At 32.6% G+C, this 27,835-nt stretch overlaps 4 protein-coding genes across 4 annotated transcripts; 3 read left to right on the forward strand and 1 right to left on the reverse strand.

Moving 5' to 3' along the window:
* The first annotated feature begins 5,137 nt into the window (after window positions 1–5,137).
* LOC111309188 (uncharacterized) lies at window positions 5,138–11,296 on the forward strand. Its single transcript, XM_022908139.2, has 10 exons — window positions 5,138–5,499; window positions 5,719–5,953; window positions 6,113–6,196; window positions 6,979–7,148; window positions 7,584–7,723; window positions 8,231–8,408; window positions 8,511–9,087; window positions 9,404–9,516; window positions 9,920–10,163; window positions 10,996–11,296. The coding sequence occupies exons 1-10, from the start codon at window positions 5,333–5,335 to the stop codon at window positions 11,218–11,220; spliced, it is 2,133 nt and encodes a 710-aa protein (XP_022763874.2). The 5' UTR covers window positions 5,138–5,332; the 3' UTR covers window positions 11,221–11,296.
* A 239-nt stretch (window positions 11,297–11,535) lies between these two features.
* Window positions 11,536–12,750, reverse strand: LOC111309189 (uncharacterized). The gene is made up of 4 exons (XM_022908140.2): window positions 12,529–12,750; window positions 12,363–12,416; window positions 12,120–12,239; window positions 11,536–11,762 (listed from the first exon to the last, which is right to left on the reverse strand). The coding sequence occupies exons 1-4, from the start codon at window positions 12,592–12,594 to the stop codon at window positions 11,631–11,633; spliced, it is 372 nt and encodes a 123-aa protein (XP_022763875.2). The 5' UTR covers window positions 12,595–12,750; the 3' UTR covers window positions 11,536–11,630.
* A 594-nt stretch (window positions 12,751–13,344) lies between these two features.
* Window positions 13,345–18,120, forward strand: LOC111309191 (phytochrome-associated serine/threonine-protein phosphatase-like). The gene is made up of 10 exons (XM_022908142.2): window positions 13,345–13,749; window positions 14,326–14,472; window positions 14,587–14,654; window positions 15,455–15,512; window positions 16,075–16,185; window positions 16,269–16,319; window positions 17,017–17,160; window positions 17,232–17,327; window positions 17,416–17,487; window positions 17,696–18,120. Exons 1-10 carry the CDS (start codon window positions 13,669–13,671, stop codon window positions 17,777–17,779), a joined length of 912 nt encoding a protein of 303 aa, XP_022763877.1. The 5' UTR covers window positions 13,345–13,668; the 3' UTR covers window positions 17,780–18,120.
* A 486-nt stretch (window positions 18,121–18,606) lies between these two features.
* LOC111309190 (Prolyl oligopeptidase family protein) lies at window positions 18,607–27,820 on the forward strand. The gene is made up of 11 exons (XM_022908141.2): window positions 18,607–18,918; window positions 19,077–19,360; window positions 19,467–19,661; window positions 20,480–20,826; window positions 21,654–21,945; window positions 22,801–22,959; window positions 23,506–23,871; window positions 24,422–24,487; window positions 24,645–24,693; window positions 27,024–27,147; window positions 27,460–27,820. Exons 1-11 carry the CDS (start codon window positions 18,738–18,740, stop codon window positions 27,548–27,550), a joined length of 2,154 nt encoding a protein of 717 aa, XP_022763876.2. The 5' UTR covers window positions 18,607–18,737; the 3' UTR covers window positions 27,551–27,820.
* Window positions 27,821–27,835: the final 15 nt, after the last annotated feature.

Here is a 27,835-nt window from a genome sequence, read left to right on the forward strand (position 1 = left end):
CTGCTAAGACCTCGTCTCAATAACCAAATCAACCCAACAACTCAAGGACCAAAACCTATATTCACTACCATCACATACAACCCAAACAGCCATCAATCATCGAGACCATGAGTCTTGCTCACAGCCAAAACAAAACATCAACAAATACTACCCCCAATGCACAAACTCTTTTCTATCAACACTCTATCCAAACTTGTAAAAAAAACACAAAAGACCACATCCTCAAAAGGAGAACCACAAAACAAAAGCCAAATAAAAAAAATTTAACACTAAAGTTAAGATTTAGGTTTGAATGTTTTGGATGGTATTTAGGCTAGATCTTTAGAGAGTAAAAGGCCTCGAGGAAAAAAAACAACATAGTAAAAGATTAGGGTAATTGAAGAAACAAAAACTGATGAAAAGAAAATTTTTACCTAATCTTTAATACTAGATCTAGGCTTCTAGGGATTGATTTTGAAAAAACTAAAGTCGAAATATGAAAGAAGGGGTTGAAAGGAATTGGCAAGTGAAATTTAAGCTTAAATCAATACTAGCGATTGGCGGCCAACTGTGATAGATAGTGGCTGGCGCAATGGCAAACCATTAATTTCTGGGTTTGGGAATGGCCGGTGTTCTTGGAGGTTGAAACTGTTTGAATTTTTTTAGAGAAAATGTTTTAAATGAATTGGAAATAAAAACTTGTGTTTTATAGAATTTTTTTTGAATTTTTTATAACTTTTTTAGATTTTTTTGAAAAATTTATTTTAATGTTGACGTGACATTAATGATGCGGCACTAACTAGACTTTTTTTATACATGTCAATATTTTTTGAATGTTCATGTCACGTCAACTATTAAGGTTAACAATGTTAACAGTTTGGGTAAATTAACACACGAAAATATAGTTTAGGTATTTTATTAGAATTTTTTTTTGTTTAAGTACTAAATTCAACAAACTACAATAGTTTAAAGGTCAAATGAGACATTATCCCTTTTAAAAATAGCATCATTTCAATAAATACTATATTTTCTATCTTAGAAATATCGTCTTTATTAAATTTTGAAAAATATTTTTTCATATTTTCAATAAAAACTATATTTTTTTATCTTAGAAATGTCATATTTGTTAAATTATTAAAAATATATATTTTTTCATATTTTCAACAAAGACTATGTTTTCTATCTTAAAAATGTCATTTTTGTTGAATTTTGAAAAATATTTTTTTATATTTTCAACTAAGATTGTGTTTTTATCTTAGAAACATCTTCAAATTTGCGAATTCTAAAATTCCAAATATAAAATCAATATCACTTTTCCTCTTTTAATTACTACATTTTATCAATTACTACATTTCTATACTAAGAAGCATTGTTGATATTGAAAATATAAAATTTATTTTGTTATTATTTTTTTTTATCAACTACTTTTCATATGTTAAAAACATAATGGTTCTAAAACTATAAAAAAATCAAAATTAAAAATTTTCAACAATCTACTATTTTTTAAATGTTGCTTTTATTATAATTAATTTTTTCTTAATATATTATAACATATGACTACATTTCTAACAAAATAAGGTTGTGCAAATGAAAATTTTTGAATTTATTTCGATTTTATTTTATACAAGATCAACTAAATTTATAATTATAAAACATTATTTTGCTAAAACTTTATTAGTTGAAAACAAATATGTAAATTTATAAAAATTTAATTACACATAACTATTACCAAGTGTCCAATCATGTGGCTTGGAATGCAGTTTTGTGTGTCAAAATAAATCTCGATTTATCATGCAATCAAAGATAAAATAAAATAAATCGTAAAAAATTATTATTAAAAGCAAAAGTAGGACAAATTTTATATTATGCTAAGAAGATTAAAAAAACCTTAGGGAGAGAAAGGTTTTTTTTTTATTTAAGACTGTAACCCTCTTTTTTTTATATTATTAAAAATTTTAAAAAATTTTAGAAATTAGATTCTGTTAACCAAATTAAGGAATCAAATTACGAAAAGTAAGATTTCGACCAATAATCTTTATTTTTTTCCCGAACTATACACCTTTTTAAATAAATCATATTACTATGTTTTAAGGGGAATGTGATGCCTGTAAGAAAGTTTACATTTCAAAAATGTAATATACCAAACACAAAAAATTTGCTTCCATTCAATTAAATTTTGAAAAATGTGAGCACATTTCACTTTACTGAACAACTCATAACTTTCATAAAATAATAATGAATAAAAATAAAAATAACAATTTAACCAAAAATTAATAATTGTAGTTAATGGTCATAATTAGTAAGATTTGGTTTAAAAATATAATCTCATATCTATTTTTAGAAAGTGTAAAGACATTTTTGGAATTTTTTTTTTTGGGAGTAAAAGTTAATAATTTTTACAATGAAAAAGAAAATTATGCTATTTATCTAAGAATTCATTCATGGAGCAAGGTTAACTTACATTGGTGTAAAATTTTTTAGTTTACGCTTTTTATTCATTAATTTTAATAGATTATTTGGAGAATCTAAGGGTTATGTACAATTAGGAAGAGAATCTTAATGGTAGAATAAGGATGTAAAAATGACAATTAAAGCTAAACGGGAGAGTTATAGAAATTTAAAGAACAATAAGGATGAAGTGAGTTATCTAAATTATATGACAACAAAAAAGGAAGCTAAAAAGGCTATTCAAGATTCAAAAACTAGGATTCATGATGAATTATATAGAAAGTTAGAGATAAGAGATGGAGAAAAATAGTTGTTCAAAATTGCTAAGATGATGGATAAGAAGAATAGGGATCTTAATGGCGTAACATGCATTAAAGGTGGTGGTGAAAGAGTTTTTAATGAATGATGAAGAAATTAAGAATAGACTGAAAGATTATTTTGATAATCTTTTTAATGAAAATTTTGAACATGATATATGTGAACTTAACATACCTTTTAAGGATATAAATCATGTATTTAAATGGAATATTAAAATGTATGAGGTTAAAAAGGTTTTAAGAAATATGGAAGCAAAGAAAGTTATAAGACTAGATGAAATCTTAATTGAAATTTAAAAATGCTTGGATGAAATAAAGATAAGATGGTTGATGGATTTTTTTCAATAAAATTTGACGTACTTAAAAAGATGCTAGAAGAATAAAGGAAGAATACTCTAGTGTTTTTATACGAGAATAAATGTAATATACAAATTTATTTGAACTATCAAGGAATAAAGCTTTTAAACCATACTATGAAACTTTGGAAGAGGGTAATTGAATGAAGGTTGCAACATAAGATCATTATTCTCAAAAACCAATTTGGGTTTATGTTAGAACGTTTCACAATAATGACAATTTATTTATTAAGGCTTCTGTTTGAGGGGTTTTAAGCAAGAAAAAAAGATCCATATATGGTATTTATGGATTTAGAGAAAGTATATAGTAGAGTTCCCCTAGAGGTGTTTTGATGGGCTTTAATGAAGAAAAAAGTTCCTTTAAAGTATATTAGCATAGTTAAATATATGTATGAATAAGTTATAACGAATGTAAGAACATTTGAGGACGCGATTGATAGCTTTCCCATTACCTTAAAATTGCATCAAGGCTTAACACTAAGTCTATTTCTTTTTGTATTAGTTATCTACGAGCTCACTACATATATTCAAGACAATATGCCATTGTGTATGTTATTTGCTAATGATATAGTTTTAGTTACTAAAACTAGTGATGATCTTAATGTGAAATTTGAATTATGGAGGCATGCACTAAAGTCTTAAGGCTTTAAATTGAGTAAATCTAAAACTAGATATATAGAATATAAGTTTAGTAATCATAAAGAAGTGAATGTTAGTATGATTAAGTTAGATGGTAAGGTAGTACTCAGAGTAGTAAGTTTTGATATTTAAGATCAATTATTGAGATTGATGCTGAGATAAAAAAAGATATAAATCACAGGATTCAAGTATAACGGGTGAGATGGTGAAGTGCGTTGAATGTGTTGTATAATTATAACATGTCTTTAAAGTTAAAAGTGAAGTTGTATAAAACAACTATAAGATCAGTGTTGTTATACAAAACTGAGTGTTAAGTTGTTAATAAAAACATGAGAAAAAAATGAGCATAATTGAGATGAAGAGACTTAGATAGATATGTGGTAAAATTAGAAGAGACAAAATAAAAAATGAAGAAATTTAAAGAAAATTAGTAGTAGTCTAAATTGAGAAAAAAATGAGAATGGGTCGTTTGAGATGGTTTGGATATGTGAAACGTAAGTCTATTTATGCATAAGTTAGGAGAAATGAGCTTTTTAATTTAGGAGGGACCAAAATTTTAAAGGTAGGCTACAAAAGATATAGATGCAAATAATAAAAAATTATATAAAGATTAAAGAAGTAGATAAAGAGTTTTTTTTTTTCTTTTTGTATAAATATGAGTGGCATAGGAAAATTTAAAATTACAACATAACATGATTTCTTTTTTGGCATTTCGTACTATCAATCTCAAAATTATGTGATATAAGAATTAGTTTGTTATTTAATAAATTAAAAGGATAATAGAGACAAGTAAAAAAAAAAATTTAATCTCATCCATTAAAACTATTGAAATCAATAATTTAAAAATATGTAAAAATTATTTTTTGTGTAACTTGATCCCTTCCTTCCTTTAATAATGTGATGAGAGAAATTCTCATAACCTTGTAACATTATTAAATGACATAATGAAAATATCTTATTATTTTGTCAAATTAATCTTAAATAGTACGAGTTTTAAAGTGACTTATTTTATATGAGAGTTTAAATTATAGTTTTTTTTTGTAAAAAGATTAGGAAAGATATTTAAACAAAAATTTAATAATCATGCAAGTTCTTATATTTTATTGCAACTAATTAAATTTTGAATTTTTTATTTTTAATCATTTAAATCTTTAAATATTTATTTTTACTCAATTAAACCTTTAAATATTTATTTTTATCAAATAATTAAATATTTTTCATCTAACAAAAGTTCAATTGATGGAAATAAATATCTTAAGATTTAATTTATAGAAAAAAAATAAGACCGATTATTAAATTTTAATAAAAAAGTTTTTTTTTTTAAAGTTTTTTTTTTTTTAATTGTGAAACAAAGGGAAGGGACAAAATTATAAGTTAGAAAAGTAAAATAACTGCCACGAGAGGAAGCAGGGAAACGAAAACGAAGTGAAGAGCTCTGAGAAATAGAGAGAAATAGCCAACAAAAAGAAACAGATAATAAAATGCTTCTTCGTCTATCAATCTCTCGGTATTTTCTTATTTAAAATCTTCATTAAATGCCCAAGTTATCAGTGGGCTGAAATTTCCGATTGACGTGAAATCAGAAAAACTAAAATGGAGGGAATGTGGGAGAATTTCAAGAGAAACAATCAGAGTAAATTGAAATCCCTTTTTCAGCGCAGAAAATCATCATCCAACGATGAAGAATCCCTCGAAACCTCTCCTAGACCCATCCCTCAGCTCTCTCCTCTCGCCAATTCCGTCGTCTCTCGCTGTTCCAAGTACTCTCTGTCTCTCTCTGCACATTGTTCGTTTCTGTTGAAATCCTACGTTTTTAGTCGAAGTCAGATCAAAATGTTAATTAGGGATTCTCAATTGATGCCAATTTCTAACTTAATTGTTTTGTTATGAAAGTAAAATCAATGCATTTTTTTTCTTTAATAACAATTGTTTAATTTTGAATTTTCAATTACCCAAAGCTTTTTTACAAACTGTTGCAGGATTCTTCAAATTCCTACGGAAGAATTACAGCATCGTTTCGACATAGAGCTGCCAGAAAGTGTTAAACAACTTTTCACGTATGCTAGGAACTTTTTAGAGTTTTGCTCATACCAAGCATTACATAAATTTAGTAGAAATCCAGATTATTTGAGTGACCCAGAATTCCGTCGATTAACATATGAGATGATGCTTGCGTGGGAGGCTCCTTGTGTTGAGTGTGAACGACGAATCAAAGTAAGTGATGCATTGGAGTTGTTTGTCAGACATGTCCTTGCTGATATTTTGATTGAAAACTTTTGAGTATGAGGTTTTTTCTTTTCTTTTTTTTTTTTTTTGGGGGGGGGGGGGGGGGGGGGGGGCTACAATGGTCTCTGAACTTCTCTTTTGTTGTAGGAAACTTCATCCAGCGAGGAGGAAGTAGAGGATGAAGAAGGCGGGTCACTGTTTTATTCTAGTTCAATGAATATGGCAGTTCAGGTTTGTTATATTAGTTTTTTTTGCTTGTTTCATGAATTTCATTTGCATAACGAGGTTGTAGGTTTGTACTGCCTGGCAATATGTTAATGGCATTCTTCCAGGGATTCGTAATTCTTTAGCTTTTCAGTTACCTTGGACGTTATTTTAAGTGACCACTGATATTCAGTGATGGAGCCAGAGTTTCAAGTTGAGGGGGGCCAATTATGCTACAATTTTCTATAAAAATAATCATACTATAATTTTATTTTTTGTTATCTATTTATTTTATGATCTGTTTAAAAAAAACTATTCTAGTAATCTTCTTGCATTTTAATGTATTTATTATTAAATGTTGTTATAATGTCTTTGAGGTATAAAGTATATGACATAATTTTTGTAAAAGAAACTTGAAAAAGTAAAAGCGAAATTAAAGGTAATAATTTATATGTAAAGAAAACAAAAAGGAGTAGAACAAAATTGAAGGCAACCATTTAAGCATAAGACAAAGGAAAAGGGCCCTATAAAAAATGAAGATATATTTGTGAAGAAGAACATACTGGTTAAATTCAGTAAAAACTTCAAAAAGAACTCATAGATTTTGTATCGAATTTGGAAAATATAAAAAGTTATAAGTTTAGAATTTATAAGAATAAGGGGGGCCAAGTATTAATATTACGAAAGGCTTATGAAATTTGTAGGCTTGTGAAATAAATTTTGGTAAAGCCAAGGGGGCCATGGCCCCTTTGCACCCCCCGGCTCTGTCCCTGCTGATTTTTGAAATTGATTCTTTACTTTTCCATCAGGTTGATAACCAGAAAACTGTTGGGCAAGAGGCTTTTGCCCGAATAGCTCCTGTCTGTGCTGCTGTTGCAGATATAATTACTGTCCACAATCTTTTTGATGCATTGACAAGCTCTTCAGGCCACCGACTTCACTTTCTTGTATATGAAAAATACCTCCGAAGCCTTGACAAGTATGGATGATTTGTTGTTCTCTATCAATCTTGTGAACTCTAATGCTTTCTGTCATTTAACTGTTGCACCAAGTCACTTGTTGTAAACATATGGGGAATGATAGACTTAAGATTTACAGATCCTTGTCTTTTGATACTATTACATCTTTTACCATTTGTTTAAAATATTTTAAACTTCTAATAAAATGGATCATGAAAACTAAGGTGATTAGGGTTTAAAATTTCTTGTGTTGAGCTATAGTAACTTTTCTTCATATTTAATTACTTAGTCTCAGTTCTTATCTATTCTAAGTAATAATGTTTAGGTTTGACACTCATGGCAGAAACATGTCTACTCTACCTATATCTTTTGTAGTCTTGTGTTTTATTGTTTTTTTACTTCTAAGTTGAAACTGTTAGGACATTTATTTATTATGAAACTTTACCTATCCCTAGGGTTATCAAGGCCGTGAAAAATTCATTGGGACCCTCACTTTCTAATCTTCCACTTTCCGAAGTGGAGATAATTTTAGATATTGAAGGTGCAGTTCCAACTCAACCAGTTCTGCAACATGTTGGAATCTCAGCATGGCCAGGTATTTCAATGTTTTTAAAAATGACCAGAAATTATGGAAGTAAACCTAGATTTAGATTATATACAATTGGTAAAAGTTGACTAGTTGTTAAGACTGTTAACCAAATTCCCTTTATAGGGTGGCTGGGCTGGTGCTTGTATATATCAAGCTAGGCCATACTATATTTGTGTTCAAGAAAATGTTATTTTCATATGAATGTATTGAGTGCAACTGATTTTTATCAGTAGATGGACTTTAATGTCTAATCTATGGATGCCTCAAGTGGTACTGATATTTTTGCTGATAACACATTGTTAATGTAAAATTTTTAAACATTCACATGTATTGTTTTTATGAAATGAATGTGTAATAAAAATTATCTATACAAACAGTCATGCAACAGAAATCATTTTTAGACTTAGAAGTCTGGTCAGTTTCAATGATTTCATTGATTCATATACTTCATTGAAAGCCTCTAATAACATGTATCATTTGCGCTATCTTTGGGATGTTTATCTGTTGATGCAGGACGGCTCACACTAACCAACTTTGCTTTGTACTTTGAGTCTTTGGGAGTTGGTGTATATGACAAAGCTGTGAGATATGATCTGGCAGCGGACCTGAAGCAGGTCATAAAACCTGAATTGACTGGGCCACTGGGTGCTCGTCTCTTTGATAAAGCTGTTATGTACAAATCAACAACTTTGTAAGTTATATGTCAACACAGTAACCTGGAATTATATAACTTATAGTCTTATTCTAAAAACATTTTTTATATTTCTTTGGAATTTTTAAAATTTATTTGCAGAACAGAGCCCGTTTATTTTGAGTTTCCTGAATTTAAAGGCAATTCTCGTCGAGACTATTGGTTAGATATATCCCAAGAGATCCTCCATGCTCACAGGTTTGCTAGAAAAAACAACTTCAAAGAGACTCAGCAGTCAGAAATACTTGCAAGGGCTATATTAGGTATCTTCCGTTATCGTGCACTGAGAGAAGCTTTTAAGTTCTTCGCATCCCAGTATAAAACCTTACTTAGTTTTAACCTAGCTGAGAGCCTTCCTGGAGGTGATGTGATTTTGGAAACTCTTTCTAGTCGTTTGGCACTTTTAAATTCCGATACTTCCCCACGCACTGTGAAAAAGCTGCCAACTTCCTCTCGTGTTTCATTTCTGGCACTTAGTCAACTTGGATTCATTCTACAGAAGGATACAAATCTTGATGTAGAAGCATTAATAGTTGGAGATTTCTGTGTTGGGGAGACAAATCCCTTAGAGATAGCAGTGAAGCGATCTATATCTAACACTGGAAGGGCTGAAGCTGCAAAGGCAACGGTGGACCAAGTGAAGGTAGAAGGGATTGATACAAATTTAGCCGTAATGAAGGTTGGTTATATCAATCTCCCATCTATTGGATTTGATTTCAGATCATAACAACTTGCATATGATTGGCTATTTTGATGAAGTTATTAACTAATTTGTTCAGCAGAAGTTGTCATTAGAAAAAGTTAATTCATTTTATTCCATAGTTGATTTAGGGAAGGTTTTGTTTTGTCATGCTCCTATAAACAACCTGGTGTTCAATTAGATACTGGACAGCTGCCAAGCCATTTGTTGTACTACCTTAACCGAACACCGAAATCCTTTTGAAAATTGCGATAGGTTGTTGAAGTTGACAATTTTTTCTTTTTCTAATTCGTAGGAACTACTGTTTCCTGTCGTTCAATTAGCTACTCGTCTTGAGCTTTTGGCTTCTTGGAAAGACCCTTTTAAGTCAACTGTCTTTCTGATGTTGACCTGTTGTGCAATTATCAGGTAACTTGTCTATGACTGGTCTTTTCATACTTTGCTTCAAGATGCATTAAGAATAATACAAATTCTCCTTCTGTATGTCGTGAAAGTTGAAACATGTAAGGTGAAAATATTCATGCAATATGAATTGCCAACTGATCAGGAAAATATTTATGTTAATGGATGGCTTAGCTGATCATTCCCTGAATTTTCTGCATGCAACATTTCAAGATTTGTTTTCTTCTGAGTTGGATTCCATGCCCTTTCCTTGCCAGGCATATTGTAAATGCACCATAAATGTCCATTTCGTTCTACATTCAGTTTAGTGTAGGCCTTTTTTTTTTTTCACATTTCTAAATGTTTAACATTTTGTGATTACATACACAAAACCAAATGATATAATGAATCCATTAATTATGATCTGCAGGGGTTGGATCAGTTATATCTTGGCATCTCTTTTTGTATCCTTCGCAATTATCATGCTCTGGCGCAGGCATTTTAACAAAGGGAAACACTTAGAAGCCTTCAGAATAACAACTCCACCAAATAAAAATGCAGTTGAGCAGCTGCTGGCATTACAAGAAGCCATCTCTCAACTTGAAGCACTAATCCAAACTGGGAATGTTTTTCTTCTCAAGATAAGGGCTCTCTTCTTTGCTGTTTTACCACAGGTACATGTCCCAGCTATACTTGAATCAGATAAACGAAAACTAAAATGTGCTAAATGCGCACTTCCCATAATATATAAGTAGTATGCAATACCAATACGAGTTGTTGCAAGTTTTCCCATTCCCCATCACATTGAACTGATACAGAGTAAAAACAAAACTTAAATTCAATTTCTGAGTTCTGGCTTATATCTTCGTAAGGTACATTAGCATGAATAAGTTTCTTTGTTTACTAGCATCATCTTGCTGCTGTTAATTGAATCAATTAGTAGCTTATTTATCGGCTTGATTCTACAGAGGGTTTGCAAAGAAAGAGGGCTAGGGTGGAGTTTTGGATAGGCATTTTGGTGTTTTTCTTTTCTTGTACTTTTTTTTTCTGAAAATAGCAGAAAAAAGGGGCAATCTAGGATTTCAAGTCTTTTTCATGGAGTTTGAATTTGGTAGTATCTAGTGCTGCATGTGCTCTAGAAAGTCTTGCCCTATTGATCGACAAAACTGGGACAGAACTTAGTTGAATGCGTATTCAGTCCATTTTAACTGTTGAGACATGGATAAGTGATGACAAACAATTTATTAAAAACCATGGAAATGACTAGAATACTTTCATGAAGAATAGCTGAAAAAGTGAAGCTCAAGTCAAATTAAAGTAGCAATGTCTTGTTCTTTCTTGAAATTCATTTTGAGTGGAAATTAATTGAAAAAATGTAGAATGTTAGCATATGATTAATTGGTCACCCAACCAAATTGCATAGCACTTTGAAGTTAATTTGATATAATAATTGGTAAATTTGGCGTAGCTCCTGACAATGTTTTCTATGCGTTATCTGTCTGCCAGGCCACTGACAGGGTTGCTGTCTTACTGGTTTTCATGGCTGTAATGTTAGCTTTGGTACCATTGAGATACTTGATATTGTTTGTATTCCTAGAGGGTTTTACAAGGGAACTGTCGTATAGGAGAGAAAGCAGTGACAGATTGCTGAGAAGGGTTAGAGAATGGTGGTTTAGGATACCAGCAGCACCTGTTCAGGTCATTAGAGCTGATGACAAGAAAAAGAAATGATAAATGCTGTGAACAACACTCAGATTGTAAATTGTCAAGGGCCAAATATATCTAATTTCTACTTAATTGTTCTCCATGGCCGGATGATAATAATGCATATGTTCTGCCAATATATATATATATATATATATATATATATATATTTGCTTATGGTCTAATCTGTTGCTCCTTGATTTATGGACAGTCTTCTCCTGCCATTGCTGAGGCTTTGGTGGAGTGAATGGAGAGCTTATTCTCAGAAAATATCTTTTTCACATCATTTGTAATCTCTCTAGTTGCCACCCAGCGCATGTGATACTTCAAAAATATGAAAGATCACGTCAGAATTGGAGTATATATAGATTCTAACAGCCTGTATACATTCTAAAGACAACCATTTAAGGGGAGAAAAATAAATTGCAAATAGCAAGTCAAACATTATCTGGCCAAAACTCCCTAAAAAAAGCCCGCTCAAATTCCTTTTCTTGCAGATGCTTTTCCCGTTGTTGCATCTTCCGCATCCTTTTGGAAAGTGCCTTGGTCTTCTTTGTAGGTGTCTCTACCTGAAATTCATAGCGATGATGAATGAACCAACTGGTATCAGTACCATGCGGCATAGGAAACATTCAGAGCCATGTAAGCATGAATATTACATCAACACAGCTATTATGGAGCATTGCTTGCTTAATAGTAAGTAATATGGTTTTTTTGTTTTTCTTTTATAATGAAGGTCCTAGCTTGCTTGGATATAAGGGAAGAGATTATAATTGTTGAAATTCGAACCTTAAACTTGCTAGATACTACCATCTCTTAAACGATGGTGGCATGAATCATCCGAGTGAAGTAAACTCCGAAATTATTATCATAACCCATTTAGCATCTAATAAGGAAAGTATATAGTAGTAAAAGGAATGAGTCACCTGATCATTTTGTGCCTTGGAATCAGGAGTATGACTAGGCTTTGGTGTCTTTCTCTTCTTCTCCGCTCCCAAACCTCTTTTATTGTTCTTCACACATGCTTGTACAGGTTCTAATCTACCCTAAAAACATAAAATAGAACCATCTAAAATTCAGATGAAAATATTTTAAAGAGATCATGGAAATTTTACAAGTTTTTCTTGGAATTAAAGAAAAGAGTTTTGGGTTTCAAAGATAAACCACACCTGCTCAGAAATACCAAGACCAGTGCCTTCTTTCCATCCATGCTTCTTTAATAGCTGCCAAAAAGAAAACCCCAAAAGTCAATAGCCATTAAAAAATGATCAGAAAAAGAAAAAAAAAGTTCCAATGAAAACCCCTGAGTTTATAGAGAAGAGAGAGATTGAATACCTGGAAGCCAATGTTGGAGGAGTCAATGGCAATTGATGAACCACTCGAACACAACACCTCTCCCATCTCTTCCCTTCCGAAACCAGTAAAGTTAGAGAATTGCCTCTTTCCTCTTTCCCTTTCTTCTTCCCAATTCTTTCCGAGGTCGAGAATTGCGTAGGCTTACGAAGAAGAAGATTATCACGATTCAACAGATTCCAAATATTGGTCAAAGAAAAATACAAGAACACTTTACTATATATATATATATATATATGTTTGTTTTATTGTAACTTTTTCCTTTTTATGTGGACTATTTGTCAGGCTTTTTTGGGCCCTAGCGACAAGTTGGAGTCCACAAGTAACAAACTGATTGCAGCTTCCAGAGTAAACAAAAGCCCACAGAGAATTTTCATAAAGACCTATTAATGTTGTTATCGTCAATAATTAAATGGATAATATTGGGTAAAATATGAGTGAATGAACGATAATAGTAATATTAAGGTAAATGAATAAGATTATTATTTTTTTATTATCAAATAATAAATGAAATTTAAATGATTTATTAATCAAAAAATTATAAATAATCTTTAAATAAATTTATTCATAAATATAAACAAATTAAACATAATTTTATTCAAAATTAATTTGTTTTATAAATAAATTCAAAAATATTACTAGTAATATAAACAAACGAAAAATAATCTGCTACTCTATTCACGATATGTTCATTTACATATCTATCCTTAAGCCGATCATCCATTACTATTCAACTACTTTCGTTGTTGGCAGAGGAAAAACATAAACGAAAAATGAAAAAGTAAACGAGAAATAATTAGGTACTGATATAAGACGCTGTCGTTTTCACTGCTGGTTCAAGCTTTATTCCCATCTTCTATAAAATGAAAACAAAAAATAAAAAAAATAACGCCCAGATCCTTGTTTGTTTGTTTCACTCTATTGTTTAACGGAACACGGACGAAAAAAATAACAAAGAAAAAAAGCGTCCATTGAAATTTGCTTCTTCCCGCAGTCTATCCTCTGGTTAAAACCCTAGATACAGGGAGAAGAGCGAGAAACTTCATATTCATTCAGATTCCTTTTTCTCTCTTGAAAACACAGCAACAGTAAAGGAATTCAAATTCTGAAGAGAAGAGATCGATGGATTTGGATCAGTGGATAGCAAAGGTTAAAGGAGGGCAACATCTTTTGGAAGACGAGCTTCAGCTTCTTTGCGAATACGTATTTCTTCTCCCTTTTCTTTCTTCGGGCCCCTTTTTTCTACTAGGGTTTTTAAAATTGGTTACCTTTTCTCTGCGTCTATATTGATGCGTAAAAGTAGGGTTTCTATGGAGTCTTTTGCTGATTGAGAAATTAGGAGAAATTATAAAATGACTTTTTGAATTGTTAAAATGAAGCTGAGCATTTGGAAATGTATTAAGAACTGCACGAAAATGTTAAGTTCATTACTATTTAAAATTCATGGCATCTATGCATTTTTTGTTTTTGAAATTATAGTGCTTAATGTCTTTAGCATCATCTGTTGGTATTGCTTCTAAAGAATAATCACACAACTGAGTTATTTTTTATAAAAACAACGCTTCCAGGATCTAGATTAACCTGCATTTATGGAGATTTTATTCGATTGAAGAATCATATGCATAACGTTTATTGTTATAGTATTTAGTTTCTATGTTATTCATTTTAAAGGAGTACATTGGTCGTTGCTATATTGTTAATTTGCTCTGAAGGTTTATTCATTGTGTCATTTCATCTGAACACTGTTCATTGTATACTTTATCCTGTAAAACATTGCAGGTAAAAGAAATCCTCATTGAGGAGTCGAATGTGCAACCTGTCAACAGTCCAGTAACTGTCTGTGGTGATATCCATGGCCAGTTTCATGATCTAATGAAACTTTTTCATACAGGAGGTCATGTACCAGAGACAAATTACATTTTTATGGTATAGTTTCTACCTCCTATGTGGAAACAGTTGTGAAAATTCTAGGTGATGTTGGTGTCTGTTATAGATTATTGATTTCAACTAATGGGTGCTAAACCTTCCTATTTCCTCCAGGGAGACTTTGTTGATCGAGGTTATAATAGTCTTGAAGTTTTCACTATTCTTTTACTTCTTAAGGCAAGGTATGCCCTTTGGATACATGCTGAAGTATCTCTATAATTTTGCTTGCAATTTATCTACTGATTTTCATCCATGTGCTTGGGTGCATTATTTCTCTTCTTGTGACTTGTTCTCAGTTCACTATGTGATTACTAGCTCAATTTTCATACCTCTAATGTACAATGCACCCCCAGTGTAAGGTGTATCTGATCATTGTTTTTAACCAGCAATCTCATACACAATTCCAAATTATAGTTTGGTATAGGAAGAAAAAACCAATGCTTATCTTGTTTAGTTTGAAATTACTAATTTTTCCTGCTTCAGGCCAAAAGATTCTTTCAAAGCAATTATGGTGCTTTGGCAGCAAGATAGAAGGATATATTGTACTCCCTCTGTCCTATAAATAATAATTTAGTTTAACTTTTGAGGGCCAAACTTTTTCAACTTTGACTTCATTTTATTTTAAATATATTGCTAATTAAAATATGAGAAAATACTTTCAAAAAACCTTGAATGAGTAAGTTTTCAAATATAATTTTATAAAATATTTAAAATAACAATGGCCAAAGTTGATAAAGTTTGACTGTAAAAAAGTCAAACCAGACATAACTTATGGGATGGAGGTAGTATACATTATCATACTTGTATTTAGAAGTCTCAAAATACAGATACCATGAATTGGTTCTGCTATTGCTTTTTCTATGCATTTGATAAGGAAATTAAATTTCAGATTCTTTTCTTTGGCCTGTTAGGTTATCAAATGTTGTTTCTTGTTTGAAATAAGAGGTAACATTGTTTTTCTCTTTTGTTTTCTGAATCATAGGTACCCAGCTAACATCACTCTCTTGCGTGGGAATCATGAAAGCAGACAGCTAACTCAGGTGTGCTTTTGAATTATACCACTATGGAATATGCTTATAAAGACCTTATAGAATGTGTTTATGTGCTATTGTGTGTGATTATAAGTGTGTTACACCGTTATGTCTTTTTTCTTTTCATTTTTCTTTCTTTGAAGCTGTCTCTTGTCATGCTTAAAGCTTGGTTACAGTTCCATGATTACGTTTTCTTTTTTTGTGGAAAAAAGGATTGAATGAATGAGGACACATTAATGAAAATCTAAGGGTAAAATTTGAGAGTAGCATGCTCAATCTGAGGATCAGAGTTATTGGAAGTTCTATATACAGTATCATATTAGCTTGATTTTTAGGGTTGTTGAGTAGTGTTCTAAAGCTGGAATTTTTAGAAAAGCATTCAAATACCAAGGACTAACAGTTTTAGGTGTGTACTGAATCTGAGGATCGGAGTTATTGGAAGTTCTTTATGCAATATCGTTTTAGTTTGATTTTTAGGGTTGTTGAGTAGAGCTCTAAAGATGGAATGTTTTAGGAAAGTATTCCAAATATCAAGGGCTGACGGTTTTACGGTGTGTACATATCTTTCTAGGTTTATGGTTTCTATGATGAGTGCCAGAGGAAGTATGGCAATGCTAATGCATGGCGGTATTGTACAGATGTTTTTGACTATCTTACACTTTCAGCAATTATAGATGGGACTGTAAGCATTCTCTCTCTAAACCATCTATATCTTAGCACCTTATTTGTAACTCTTTAATAGTTTTATTATTTTCTATTTTGCAGGTACTTTGTGTACATGGTGGCCTTTCTCCTGACATACGCACTATCGATCAGGTATTTTTCTTTTTTGTCATATTTTTAGAGTATTTGCATGTAGCCCGGATATTTCTTTTGATCACAACTTGCATATGTTGGAGTTTAGGCTAGTTTTCTTGTAACAAAGCATGAATAGTTATGTAGAAAACTGGTGTGATGCATTTTGAGGAATTAAACAAAAATAGGTCATGTATGGTGGCTCTTTTCCTCTCTTTCTTTGAGGGGAGGACAAAATTATAGTAAGCAGAAGATGACTAATTTTTTAAGAAATAATGGGACGCTTATAGTTCTTTTTTATTGATACTTTGTATTGTTTTATCTTTTTCTTTTATATGTTGATCATGCAACTTTTCTGGATTTTGTCCACTAAGAGGGTGCATTGCAGCATTGGGCTTTACTGACTTTTTAAGCATCTAGTCCCTGGAATAATATCCTCCCTATTCAGTTTAGTGAATAACAATCCAATCCAAAGTCTTTTTATGTAAAACCAAGGACTTGTTCATGCCGTTGCATTTTATTTTGTTTCTTCTGCTGAAGGGATAATTGACTCTTTAGTGAATAACCATCTATTTCATGTGGGTGGTATTTTCTTTAACAAGTACTGGACTAGTTTCCTGAGGGACTTGTCGAACTGTAAGTGTCTTGATTGTTTGTTCGTTTCATTATTTCATTACATGTTGTTGATACACATTTCTTTTTTCTGCTTTTATGCCAGATAAGAGTAATTGAGCGGAACTGTGAGATCCCTCATGAAGGCCCATTCTGTGATCTCATGTGGAGTGACCCTGAAGATATCGAAACATGGGCAGTCAGTCCACGTGGCGCAGGTTGGCTATTTGGGTCCAGGGTCACATCTGAGGTAATTGATCTCATCTCAGTCTATAATCATGTTGTCATGCTTAAAAATGTTAACTTTTTCATCTGTTGCAGTTCAACCACATAAATAATCTTGGTCTTGTTTGTCGAGCTCACCAACTTGTGCAAGAAGGTCTTAAGTATATGTTTCAAGATAAAGGCCTAGTAACAGTGAGAAACACTAGACTTGCTGTTTTCATCGTTTTAGCTTAATGTTATTAAGAGCTTAACGGAATTTCTTGATTATTGATATTTGCAGGTGTGGTCTGCACCGAATTATTGTTATCGATGTGGGAATGTAGCTTCTATACTGAGCTTCAATGAGAATATGGTAAAAGGAATTTGCTTTGTGTGTGTGTGTTGGTGGGTGGGTGGGTGTAGTAAAGAACTTGGTCTACCTTCAATATCAAATTTAATTAGGATTGCAGGTTATTTCCAGTTATTTTTTTTTTGGGCCATAAGTTGTATTCATAATAAATGTAATCTAATCCCCAAAGCAATGCTATTCATGATGCTTATTGCTTATGGCATTACTTCAGGAGAGAGAAGTGAAGTTCTTCACTGAAACAGAAGAGAATAATCAGATGAGAGGGCCCAGAACAGGAGTTCCATATTTCTTGTAATGAAAGGGAGAAATATACCGAAGTACTTGTAGAATCATCCAAACATTTGGCTGTTTAAAGGAGGTGCAACGAGGAAGCCTTGATACAATGTTTGCAGATGGACCTGTCATGGAAATTTTGTCTGGTCCAAGCTGCTTCTGAGTATAATTAGTGGGTCATGTCTCAAGGTTGCTGCATGTTGCAACATGGGTTTTCCTTTAAATATCCGTCTTCATTACCATACGGTCTCTATTAATACATATTTCTTGATGTTAGTTAATGTCTGCCTTGAATTCCTGAGATGTGTATTTGGTTCATTTTTGTATACTGCTTCTTCTAGTTCTAAAATTATTGTTTCCTTATCTTTCGTTCTACTTAAATGGTAGCCGATTAATCCTGTCTGCTACTTGGATTCCTGAACTTGATTGTGGTGGTTCCAAATCCAATTGTTGAAGATTGAAATGAATAAAAACCAGACATGTTTGGGGCAAGACAAGTACATTTCTGTCATTCTTTCTAATGCTAGTCTGTTAGGTATCTGGAACTGGAACTGGACCTGATAGACTGTTAGGTGTCTGGAACTGAAGAAGTCCCATGGGTGCTCCAGTTTTCTAGGCAAATCAGCAGACCAATCGTGGGATATGTTCCCTTAATGTGATCTAGCGGTAATGTGATTGGTTCCTACAGGATTACAATCTGATAACGCAGAATGCTAGTTAAAAGATAACATTAGCATGTAATTTTCACAAAAAAAAAAAAAAAAAGGGAAAGAAAAAATATAAGCAAAGCACGAATTCCAATGATTGGTAACACTGTATAAAAGACAACTCTAAAGTAGATGTATCGACAACCTTTTCCTAGACGTTTATACATAGGCGGAATTTTGTATCTTCCACTGCTGCTTTTTTCCACTGCTAATCGCATCATCGCCGTTCATCCCAAGATCTCGATCTCCCCCTCACGCCAATCAATAGCCGCCATGAGCTCTCAGTCTCAGCCTCCGTCTCCGCCGTTGGCCAAGAAGGTGAAGCACAAGATGGAGTTGTTCGGGGATGTTAGAGTTGACAATTACTACTGGCTTCGTGATGATTCCCGCAAGAACCCTCAAGTCATCTCTTATCTTCAACAAGAAAACGCCTATACCGAGGCCATCATGTCCGGTATTTATACCTTCTGTTTGTTTCTCGGAAATGTTAAAAGCTACTTTGCTCCTGTATGGATCTGTGAAACTATATTGAGTTGCATTCGCTTTGTTTGGCTGCTGAAATTAGTCTTCCATTTTGCTAGTATTTTATTGAATGTATGAATCCTGATGTAGGGACCAAGAAATTTGAAGATGAAATATATGCTGAGATAAGAGGGCGAATAAAAGAGGATGATATATCTGCACCTTTGCGAAAAGGGCCGTATTATTATTACGCAAGGACATTGGAAGGGAAGGAGTATGTTCAGTATTGCAGGCGTCCCATTCCTAATCATGATGCTCCACCTTCTGTTCACGACACTATGCCTACAGGCCCTGATGCTCCGCCCGAGCATGTAATATTGGATGAGAATGTTAAGGCTCAAGAATATGATTTTTACAGAATTGGTGCTTTTAAGGTCGGATATGATCAACTTTATATTGTTAACTTGTTTTGAATGCACACTTTCCTTTTATAAAGGTTCATTTTTTATTTGAGGTCTCTTTCTGCACTTTGTTGTTCAGGTCAGTCCAAATCATAAATTGGTTGCATACGCTGAAGACACTAAAGGAGATGAAATTTATACCGTCTATGTGATTGATGCTGAGACTCGAGCTCCGGTAGGGAAGCCATTAGTAGGTGTAACGTCATATCTTCAATGGGCTGGTAACGAAGCTTTAGTTTACATTACCATGGATGAGATCCTTCGGCCAGATAAGGTATGTGTTTCCAGTTTCCATGCCTTAAAGTTTAGGACTTATTCAGTTCCTATTGAGGACAACAGTCCTTTTATTTTTTTGTTTCCCTTGCTTCTTAATGTTTTAACTCAAGCCTTCTAGTCCTGTAGTTTCTATACCAGTACCATTACCCATTTCTGTATCATATCATTACGGGGAGAAAATGGCCGTAAACATATTATGACCATATAGCAGTTAGAGATTAATTTAATTTTGCACTACATGTCCAGTTCCTATCTGAGACTTTTCTACATATTCTTTGATGTTAATGAACTGTTTTAAAATTTCTGTCTTTCCTCTGATCACTTCATCAGAAAACCTAAATATAGGCAATCTGTTTTATTTTCTTAGTTCTTCTAGACTGATGACTTGAGTGTTTTGAGTTTCAAATGGTGGTTCTCTTCACTACATGATGGAGAGCAAACTTTTCTGGATATGTCAATTTGATATCCCTGTATCAAGTGCCTTAATACAGGATTGTACCATGTAGTTTTTTATTCATATATACCTTTTTTCTGGGATTTTATGTGTTTAAATGTAATATTAATGAGATCTTTCCAGCTTCCTTCTAGGTTCTAAAAATAAATTACAGTTGCGTGAAATATTAGTACTTAGACATCAAGATAATGTGCCTTCTTCAATTCCAGATAGATTCATATTCTTGTTATGTTTAGCTTCTTGACAGCAGTGTTGGCTGGTAACAGGAAAATTCAGTTTAATCTAAAAATAAAGCCTTTCATTTTGTCATTTTCTGAGGCAGAACTACATTAACCTGCATTTGCTTTTATTTGTAATGACAGGTATGGTTACATAAGTTGGGGTCAGACCAATCCAATGATTCTTGCCTTTATCATGAGAAAGATGATATGTTTTCCCTTGATCTTCAAGCTTCTGAGAGTGAGAAATTTTTGTTTATCGCATCTGAAAGCAAAATTACAAGGTTTGTCTTCTATCTTGAGGTTTCCAAGCCGGAAGATGGGCTTAGGGTTTTGACACCTCGTATAAATGGCATTGATACCTCAGTCAGTCATCGTGGAAATCACTTTTTTATCCAGCGGAGAAGTGATGAGTTTTTCAATTCAGAACTACTAGCTTGTCCAGTGGATAATACGTCTGCTACAACAATTCTTATTCCTCACAGGGCAAGGTCGTAACAAATTCTAAAGTTTTCCGTCTACAATGACCTGCATCAATTCCTCATATATGTGGCTCTTGATTTTTGTTAGGACATGCTGGCTTCTTTTTTGTTTAGAATATCTTAGTAATGATTTGGGGACGGGGGGGTGTTTTGGATTATGTTGATCTTACAAATTTATAACTGCTTCAACATAGGAACACATTTCTTGGTGAATATTTGTGCTTCAGCAATTACCTAGCTTGTTTTTTAAATGATATTATACTATTTCAAACCTACATAACACCTTGCATGTCCTTAGTTTTAGATAACATCACTTGCAATTCATTTCTGCTTAATTATTTCTTTTTCGGTATTGGATTATTGTTAGTTCTCTGATGGCTGCTTTTGCAAGAAATTATGGATAATCATCCAATGATTCATATGATTTATTTACAAGGAGCTAGTGCTTTAACAATTGACATTATCTGTCCACAACTGTGGTTATTTTAATCATAGCCAGTGAAAGAAAGAGTTAAAATTTAACTGAAAATTTTCTGCTTGGTTGGGTGTCAGATTGTATAGTTTATGTTTTTATTGCATTTTGTAGTTGTGGATAATTACATGCTACTTCCAGGACGTGGAAATGTTGATTTATTACTTCCATGTTATTTGGTGATTCATTTAGTTTACTGACAATTTTGGAAACTTTTAATTTGTTTGTGTTCATTTTTTCTTACGGGGGTGGTGGTGGGAGTTTGGAATGGCCCTCATGGTGTCATAGCTTTGGTGCTTTCCATGTCTGAAATGATATGCCTTGCTTTGGCTTACAGCTTACCATTTTATATTTTCTTCTTCAGTGTAAAGATTCAGGATATTCAACTTTTTAGTGATCATCTTGTTGTCTATGAACGTGAACAAGGTTTGCCCAAAATTTCTATTTACCGCCTCCCAGCAATTGAAGAGCCACTCGCAAGCCTTCAAGGTGCTCAGGCAGTTCAATTTATTGACCCTGTATACTCAGTTGATCCATCAGAATCGCAATTTTCATCCACCATTTTACGGTTTTCTTATAGCTCATTGAGGACGCCTCCATCTGTCTATGACTATGACATGATTACTGGGGAGTCTGTTTTGAAGAAGATTGAAACTGTAAGCACTACTGATTGTTAACATCTGAGCTATAATAAGAAATGAGTTGATAAAGCATAGTGTAAATAAAGGATCTGAAATAGTAAAACTAGTGTTATGTGCAATATGTTACTTGACAAGGCAAGATCTTATTACAAGGATATCACAGGTGTAGTTATCTTTACCTAAGTTTCTCCTTGAGTATCTGCTGCTTTGCTATCTGTTGTTTGTTTTTCCTACCTCCATGTTGGAATATTCTTTGTTTTCTAGATTTGGTCTTTGAATGTATTACAAAGAGTCCTTAAGTGGGATTTATCTCATTCAGTAATGCCTTCTATATTGTATTGTGACATTTTTTTGAAGAAGGATTTGGGATTGAAAGCTATTATGCTGTTCTCTCATAATTTTGGCCTCATAGTTAACGCACTGCATTCAATTCAATTGACTATGGTTGTCTCTACTGATTTAAACTTCAACATGGACTTGCCAAGATCATAAATAGTGTTCTTGATGCTCTAATATAGTAAAAGTTTCACTTTATTATTTCCAACATTTCAGAACAGTAGTAGTTATGATTTGTGACTTTTTCTCTTTCTGACCTTTTTGCTTGGGTCCTTAATATTGACAGTTTTCTGCTTCTTCTGGCAATATCCTTCCCTTTTCTTGTGAAGTTTAAAAAAAAAAAATTAGTTTTTAGTGTCTTGATCTGTTCTTAAAATGGTATTGATTATATTTTGTAAAAGAACTCATTCTCCCTCCAGAAACAATGTTTCATTTTTCACTGGTCAAGAATAAAAAGAGGTGTATGAAATTTTATTTTGGTCCTGTGTGTTTATTATCATCCTGGATTAATTTTGTACATTATCTCTTATTCAGGTTTTGGGAGGTTTTGATGCATCTAATTATGTCACTGAAAGGAAATGGGCTGCTGCTTCAGATGGCACTCAGATTCCTATATCAATTGTGTACCAAAAGAATCTTGTGAAGCTTGATGGATCTGATCCAATGTTGCTTTACGGCTATGGTTCATATGAGGTAACAATGCAGTCAGTGGGATAAATTCTTGTGAGAGGTGCCTAATCGCCAGTTCGAGTTATGCTGCTTCTATTTTGTCATAGATTTTGGTTTGCTTTGCTTAGATCATATTGAATTAAAGAGGAAGTTAATCTTAATGTTTAGCATAAAAAACAATTTTTTTGCTTGTATAGTCTTCCTTGATTGTACACGATAGGGTTTGGTCCCTGGTTGTTCTAGCCTTTTCTGGATTTGAACTCTAAAACTTGTTCATTCTTGTTTCACTTCTAGGGGCATCCTCCCCCCCCCCCCCCCCCTCCAGTCTTCCTTTAGTTTCTTAAAATTTTGTATTCAGAAAGTTGAATGATCTTTAAAAGGGTCACTTTTCTGGTTTATATTCATCCAGTTTGGTCTTTCAACTAACTGTTGCAACAATGACTTTCACACTTGTACAGTTATCTGCTGCATCAGTTTGGTGTATCTTTTTAGTTGAATGCGCACAAGTTTTGTTGTATATAATTATTATTTTTTCAGTCTTGTGACTTAGTGTTCCTTGTCTGTTAGCAGATATGTGTAGATCCTGACTTTAAGGCATCGAGGCTGTCTCTTTTAGATCGTGGGTTTGTCTTTGCAATAGCTCATATTCGTGGAGGTGGTGAAATGGGGAGGCAGTGGTATGAGAATGGGAAGTTTTTAAAGAAGAAAAATACCTTCACAGATTTTATTGCTTGTGCTGAGTTTTTAATTGAAAAGAAGTACTGTTCAAAGGAAAAATTGTGCATTGAAGGAAGAAGTGCTGGCGGATTGCTTATTGGTGCTGTTCTTAACATGAGGCCTGATTTGTTCAAGGCTGCTGTTGCTGGAGTGCCTTTTGTAGATGTCCTGACTACAATGCTTGACCCTACTATCCCTCTTACAACTTCAGAGTGGGAGGTATTATCTTTCTCCTTAAAGATTTTCATTTTACTTTTCTTTTGCATTACCATTGAACAATCTGGTACATGAGGCAGCTGCTGCATTGCAATTGCATTCTCTGCTTGGCAGACTCTTTATGGGGATTGATTTTGATGCTAAAATCTAATACCTTGATCATGGAGACTAGTTGCTGAGTGAATATTCTGATGAACTTTTAACTAGTTTAAGTAATCCCAGTGTTGTAATTTGATTTTTGTAAACGGTATGCGTCTGTGTTGTATAGCTTGTCAATGCAAATCTGCCCTATATAAAATGCAAGAACTCTATTAGCAATAATAGTCAATGACCTAATAATGCTTTTAACTTATCGGGCTGATAAATTTGTCCTTAAATTAATATATGGCATTTTTTCTTGTTTTCATTTTTTGTAGGATCCAGTCATCCACCCTGAAATTCAATTATTTTTATTGAATATCCCATAAGCCTTATTTTTTGAAAACTATATCATTTAGTCCAACTAGTGAAAAGCTAACCATGTTCTTTCTGTCTCTATTTTGGTTTACAACAGGAATGGGGTGACCCTCGGAAGGAAGAGTTTTATTTCTATATGAAATCATATTCACCTGTTGATAATGTAAGACTGTAATATTGCTGTTTTTCCTGGCATTTGTGACTGTTGTTATCTAGAATAGCTAACAGTTTCTTATTCAAACATGCTTATGGAATGCTGAATATTTATCATGTAAAATTACTTGTTATATTTATGCTCTAATATATTTTTTATTTTGCAGTTGAAGGCCCAAAACTATCCTAATATTCTTGTGACAGCTGGTTTACATGGTAAGTAAAAATGTTTTTAAAAACACGATTTTGGTATTCTCATTGTTATGTGTTACTCATAGTTTCCATCATATTAATTGGTTGAAAGCAAGGGTGTTGATTGCTTGTCTTTGCTAATTGATAATTCTACATATTAAATGCTACCATTGGAAATATCTTAGAGTAAGTAAGAAGCTATTAGAACTTCACGTCTATGATTGAAGTGCTTTGGATTGAAGTTGTTAAGTGATAGTAACGTTTTAGGGCTGCATTTCATCTCTAATTCTTTTCACTACAATCCTACAATTAAGGGTGTGCATGGTCTGGGTGGGCAGTCCTGAAGCTAGGATCACAGACCACCCATATAGGGTCTGCCCTAAAAATTTTGGACCATGGGCCAGTCCATAATCTTTTAGGACTGAAACCACCCAAGCAGGGTTGATCCAGTGCAGTCCAAGATCGCTCCTAAATTTTATGCTTTTTAAATATGCATTTAGATAATAATCTTTTAATGTAATTAAATAAAATTAAAATCACATAAGCTAAATTCATGAATCATATTATAATGCCTATTACAATTAACTATTACAAAATTCAAACTGCAATCATCCACATTTATTTTTAAAAAATCTTAAGTTCAAACATTATACTTGTAGTACATATTTTTATTGATCTGTATAAACAAAAATAAATCAACAATATTAATAACATAATAAAAAATGATTAAAAAACTAAATTATATACTAAATTAAAGATGATTTTCGTACCTATGAATTTGGGTCAATCATTATTTTATCAAATGCCATAGATCCAGCATCAATGACAATATTGATCATATCTGTAAACAAAATGAAATGAAAATCAAAAGTTACATAAAAAATAGGCTGCAGTTCGCTAACAAAATCCTTAAAACCTTCATGCTCTACTATGGAAAAAGGCTGTTCATCCACAATAATGATCTTAGCAAGAATATATCTGCAATAATCTTGATCAAATTTTTTAATTTATTCTTCTAGTGTTATAATCTCTTGCTTTATATTTGTTACCTTGTTTATGAAGATCCATTTTTGTAGCTTCATCCTTAATCAACTTAATCATTGGAATCACAATCTTTTCTTTAATTAACATGTTTCTAATTCACTGAAATTATATATATAAATGCGCTAAATTATTTAAATTACATATAAATTCAAAATATAATCCAAGAATTAAAAACAAGATCTTAAAAAAATATATAATAACGAGAAAAATAAAATGAAAATATCTCAGTTCTTAGTTCTTACACAGATATTGGAGTGGATGTATAAATGATAATAGGTGAGGCAAATTTTTTTTTTTTTTATTTGGGGTGTTTTTCAATGGCAGAAATTGAAAGTATAGATGATGAACCTAAGTTTTGATGTCAAGAAGACAAAGACAAGAAATGATGACATTGAAAAACTTTGGGTAGAACTTTTTTTTTTTTTTTTCTAAAACATAATAACGATCTTGTATAGATGTTTTTTCTTTGGATGAATGATGTTGCATAGATTGTTTTTTGGTACAAATGTTGCATAGATGTTGGTCATAGTAATATATATCTATGTTTGGTTCGGGGTGGGTTGATAAGTGTTTAGGAATGAGAACCACCCTAATAGTATCAGTCCTAAAATATTTGATTGGTTAATTGTAATGCAATGATTGTAGTGTTTTAGAGGTGCTTGCTAGAGCTTCTTTTTACATCTTTATCTATGAACAATTAGGCTCCTTGGAGGCATGGAATTTGCTGGAAAAAATCTAGGCATCTCTCATAGTAATCCACATATACAAGGCACAACTTTTTTCGCACCTCTTAAGGATCTTGTCTATTTTAAAACTCGTGAACCCTTTAAGGATCATGTATGTGATGCTTTCTTCAGTTCTCTTCCCTGTAGTTAAAACTTGTCCGATAATTGATCATGTGTGAGATTTAGATTATTTATTGTGTTGAGAAACTGACCTTTGTGAGTTGTTATTTATCTCCAACTGTGGCTAAATGTGACTTGACTTTTAAAAGATGCATTTGATGTTGCAGGTTCATTGCCTACATGTCAAGTAAATTTCAAATTTTGATGAAGTTGTTTGTTTAAGTAAATTAGATGTTCAAACTATAAATGTTGTCTATATATTTACGCAACTTAAGCACTTATATATCTAAGCTAATTACTCCATAACGTGTTGCCTAATTTGTAATTTTTGAGGCATCTGACTGGGGGGATTGCATGGTAGAGTTGATAAATTCTGTTCTTTTGGATTATATTTGGAAAAGTTGGGAGGAGAAATATAGCATTCTCCATTTGCTGCAATTTAATCTTTCTAACATATCGTGACAGATTCACGAGTAATGTACTCAGAACCTGCAAAGTTTGTTGCTAAACTAAGGGATATGAAAACGGATGACAACATGCTGTTGTTTAAATGTGAACTTGGTGCTGGCCATTTTTCAAAGTCTGGAAGGTAGTTCTCTTTTCTAGTTTTGCTAAAAGCCATTTTGAATATTTCATTGTTAAGTATTGTCTATATTACTGCTTTATATTCTGTTTACATAAGCTTTAAGTGTAGGTTAAGTGCACAAAAGGTAGCTAAAACCTCAAATATTACATGAAACTGAATCATAATTATGGTTTGCTATTGTCACATATGTGAATGTTTTAACTTTGGGTAGAAGAAATATGCCTGAGGGTGCTGCATTATTTTCCTTTTTGGATCACACACATACAATCTCTTTATAGAAGTAGTAGAAGTTACAATATGTTGTGTTGAATGCAGATTTGAGAGGCTTCAAGAAGATGCCTTGACATATGCTTTTATACTGAAAGCTCTGAATATGATTCCCACCTCTGGTTCTGCGCTGAACTGACAAACTGCTGCATGTCAGAGAGGTGATGTCAGTTACCTAATCCATGTTTGGCTTGCAGATTCTGCCACATTTGATGTTGTAGTCTGGGTTAAAAATTAAAACCAACTTTCTAAGATAGGAATTAGGAGGGAAGTTATAACATTATGAGATGGTGTTGAAAGATATTTGTGCAATGGAAGTGTGCACATATATTTGATATTGCTTCTGAATTTGAATCAGTGTTGAATATTTATAATCAATCCCATTGTTTGCTTATAGTGTTATTTTCAATTCATCGTTATTGTG

Source organism: Durio zibethinus, chromosome 2 (assembly GCF_047325235.1).
Source record: "Durio zibethinus cultivar Kanyao isolate XHJ-2024 chromosome 2, ASM4732523v1, whole genome shotgun sequence".
NCBI classification, from domain to species: domain Eukaryota; kingdom Viridiplantae; phylum Streptophyta; class Magnoliopsida; order Malvales; family Malvaceae; genus Durio; species Durio zibethinus.

Excerpts from the sequence above, each read along its gene's own strand:
- LOC111309191 (XM_022908142.2), top strand. The coding sequence starts at position 13,669 with ATGGATTTGGATCAGTGGATAGCAAAGGTTAAAGGAGGGCAACATCTT. Across the intron at positions 16,320-17,016 it reads ACATACGCACTATCGATCAG|ATAAGAGTAATTGAGCGGAA; the intron begins GTATTTTTCTTT and ends CTTTTATGCCAG. Across the intron at positions 17,328-17,415 it reads AAGATAAAGGCCTAGTAACA|GTGTGGTCTGCACCGAATTA; the intron begins GTGAGAAACACT and ends TGATATTTGCAG.
- LOC111309189 (XM_022908140.2), bottom strand. The coding sequence starts at position 12,594 with ATGGGAGAGGTGTTGTGTTCGAGTGGTTCATCAATTGCCATTGACTCC. Across the intron at positions 12,417-12,528 it reads CCTCCAACATTGGCTTCCAG|CTATTAAAGAAGCATGGATG; the intron begins GTATTCAATCTC and ends TCTTTTTGGCAG. Across the intron at positions 11,763-12,119 it reads CCAAGGCACAAAATGATCAG|GTAGAGACACCTACAAAGAA; the intron begins GTGACTCATTCC and ends TATGAATTTCAG.
- LOC111309190 (XM_022908141.2), top strand. The coding sequence starts at position 18,738 with ATGAGCTCTCAGTCTCAGCCTCCGTCTCCGCCGTTGGCCAAGAAGGTG. Across the intron at positions 19,361-19,466 it reads ACAGAATTGGTGCTTTTAAG|GTCAGTCCAAATCATAAATT; the intron begins GTCGGATATGAT and ends TTTGTTGTTCAG. Across the intron at positions 24,694-27,023 it reads TGTGACAGCTGGTTTACATG|ATTCACGAGTAATGTACTCA; the intron begins GTAAGTAAAAAT and ends ATATCGTGACAG.
- LOC111309188 (XM_022908139.2), top strand. The coding sequence starts at position 5,333 with ATGGAGGGAATGTGGGAGAATTTCAAGAGAAACAATCAGAGTAAATTG. Across the intron at positions 7,149-7,583 it reads TACCTCCGAAGCCTTGACAA|GGTTATCAAGGCCGTGAAAA; the intron begins GTATGGATGATT and ends ACCTATCCCTAG. Across the intron at positions 9,517-9,919 it reads ACCTGTTGTGCAATTATCAG|GGGTTGGATCAGTTATATCT; the intron begins GTAACTTGTCTA and ends TATGATCTGCAG.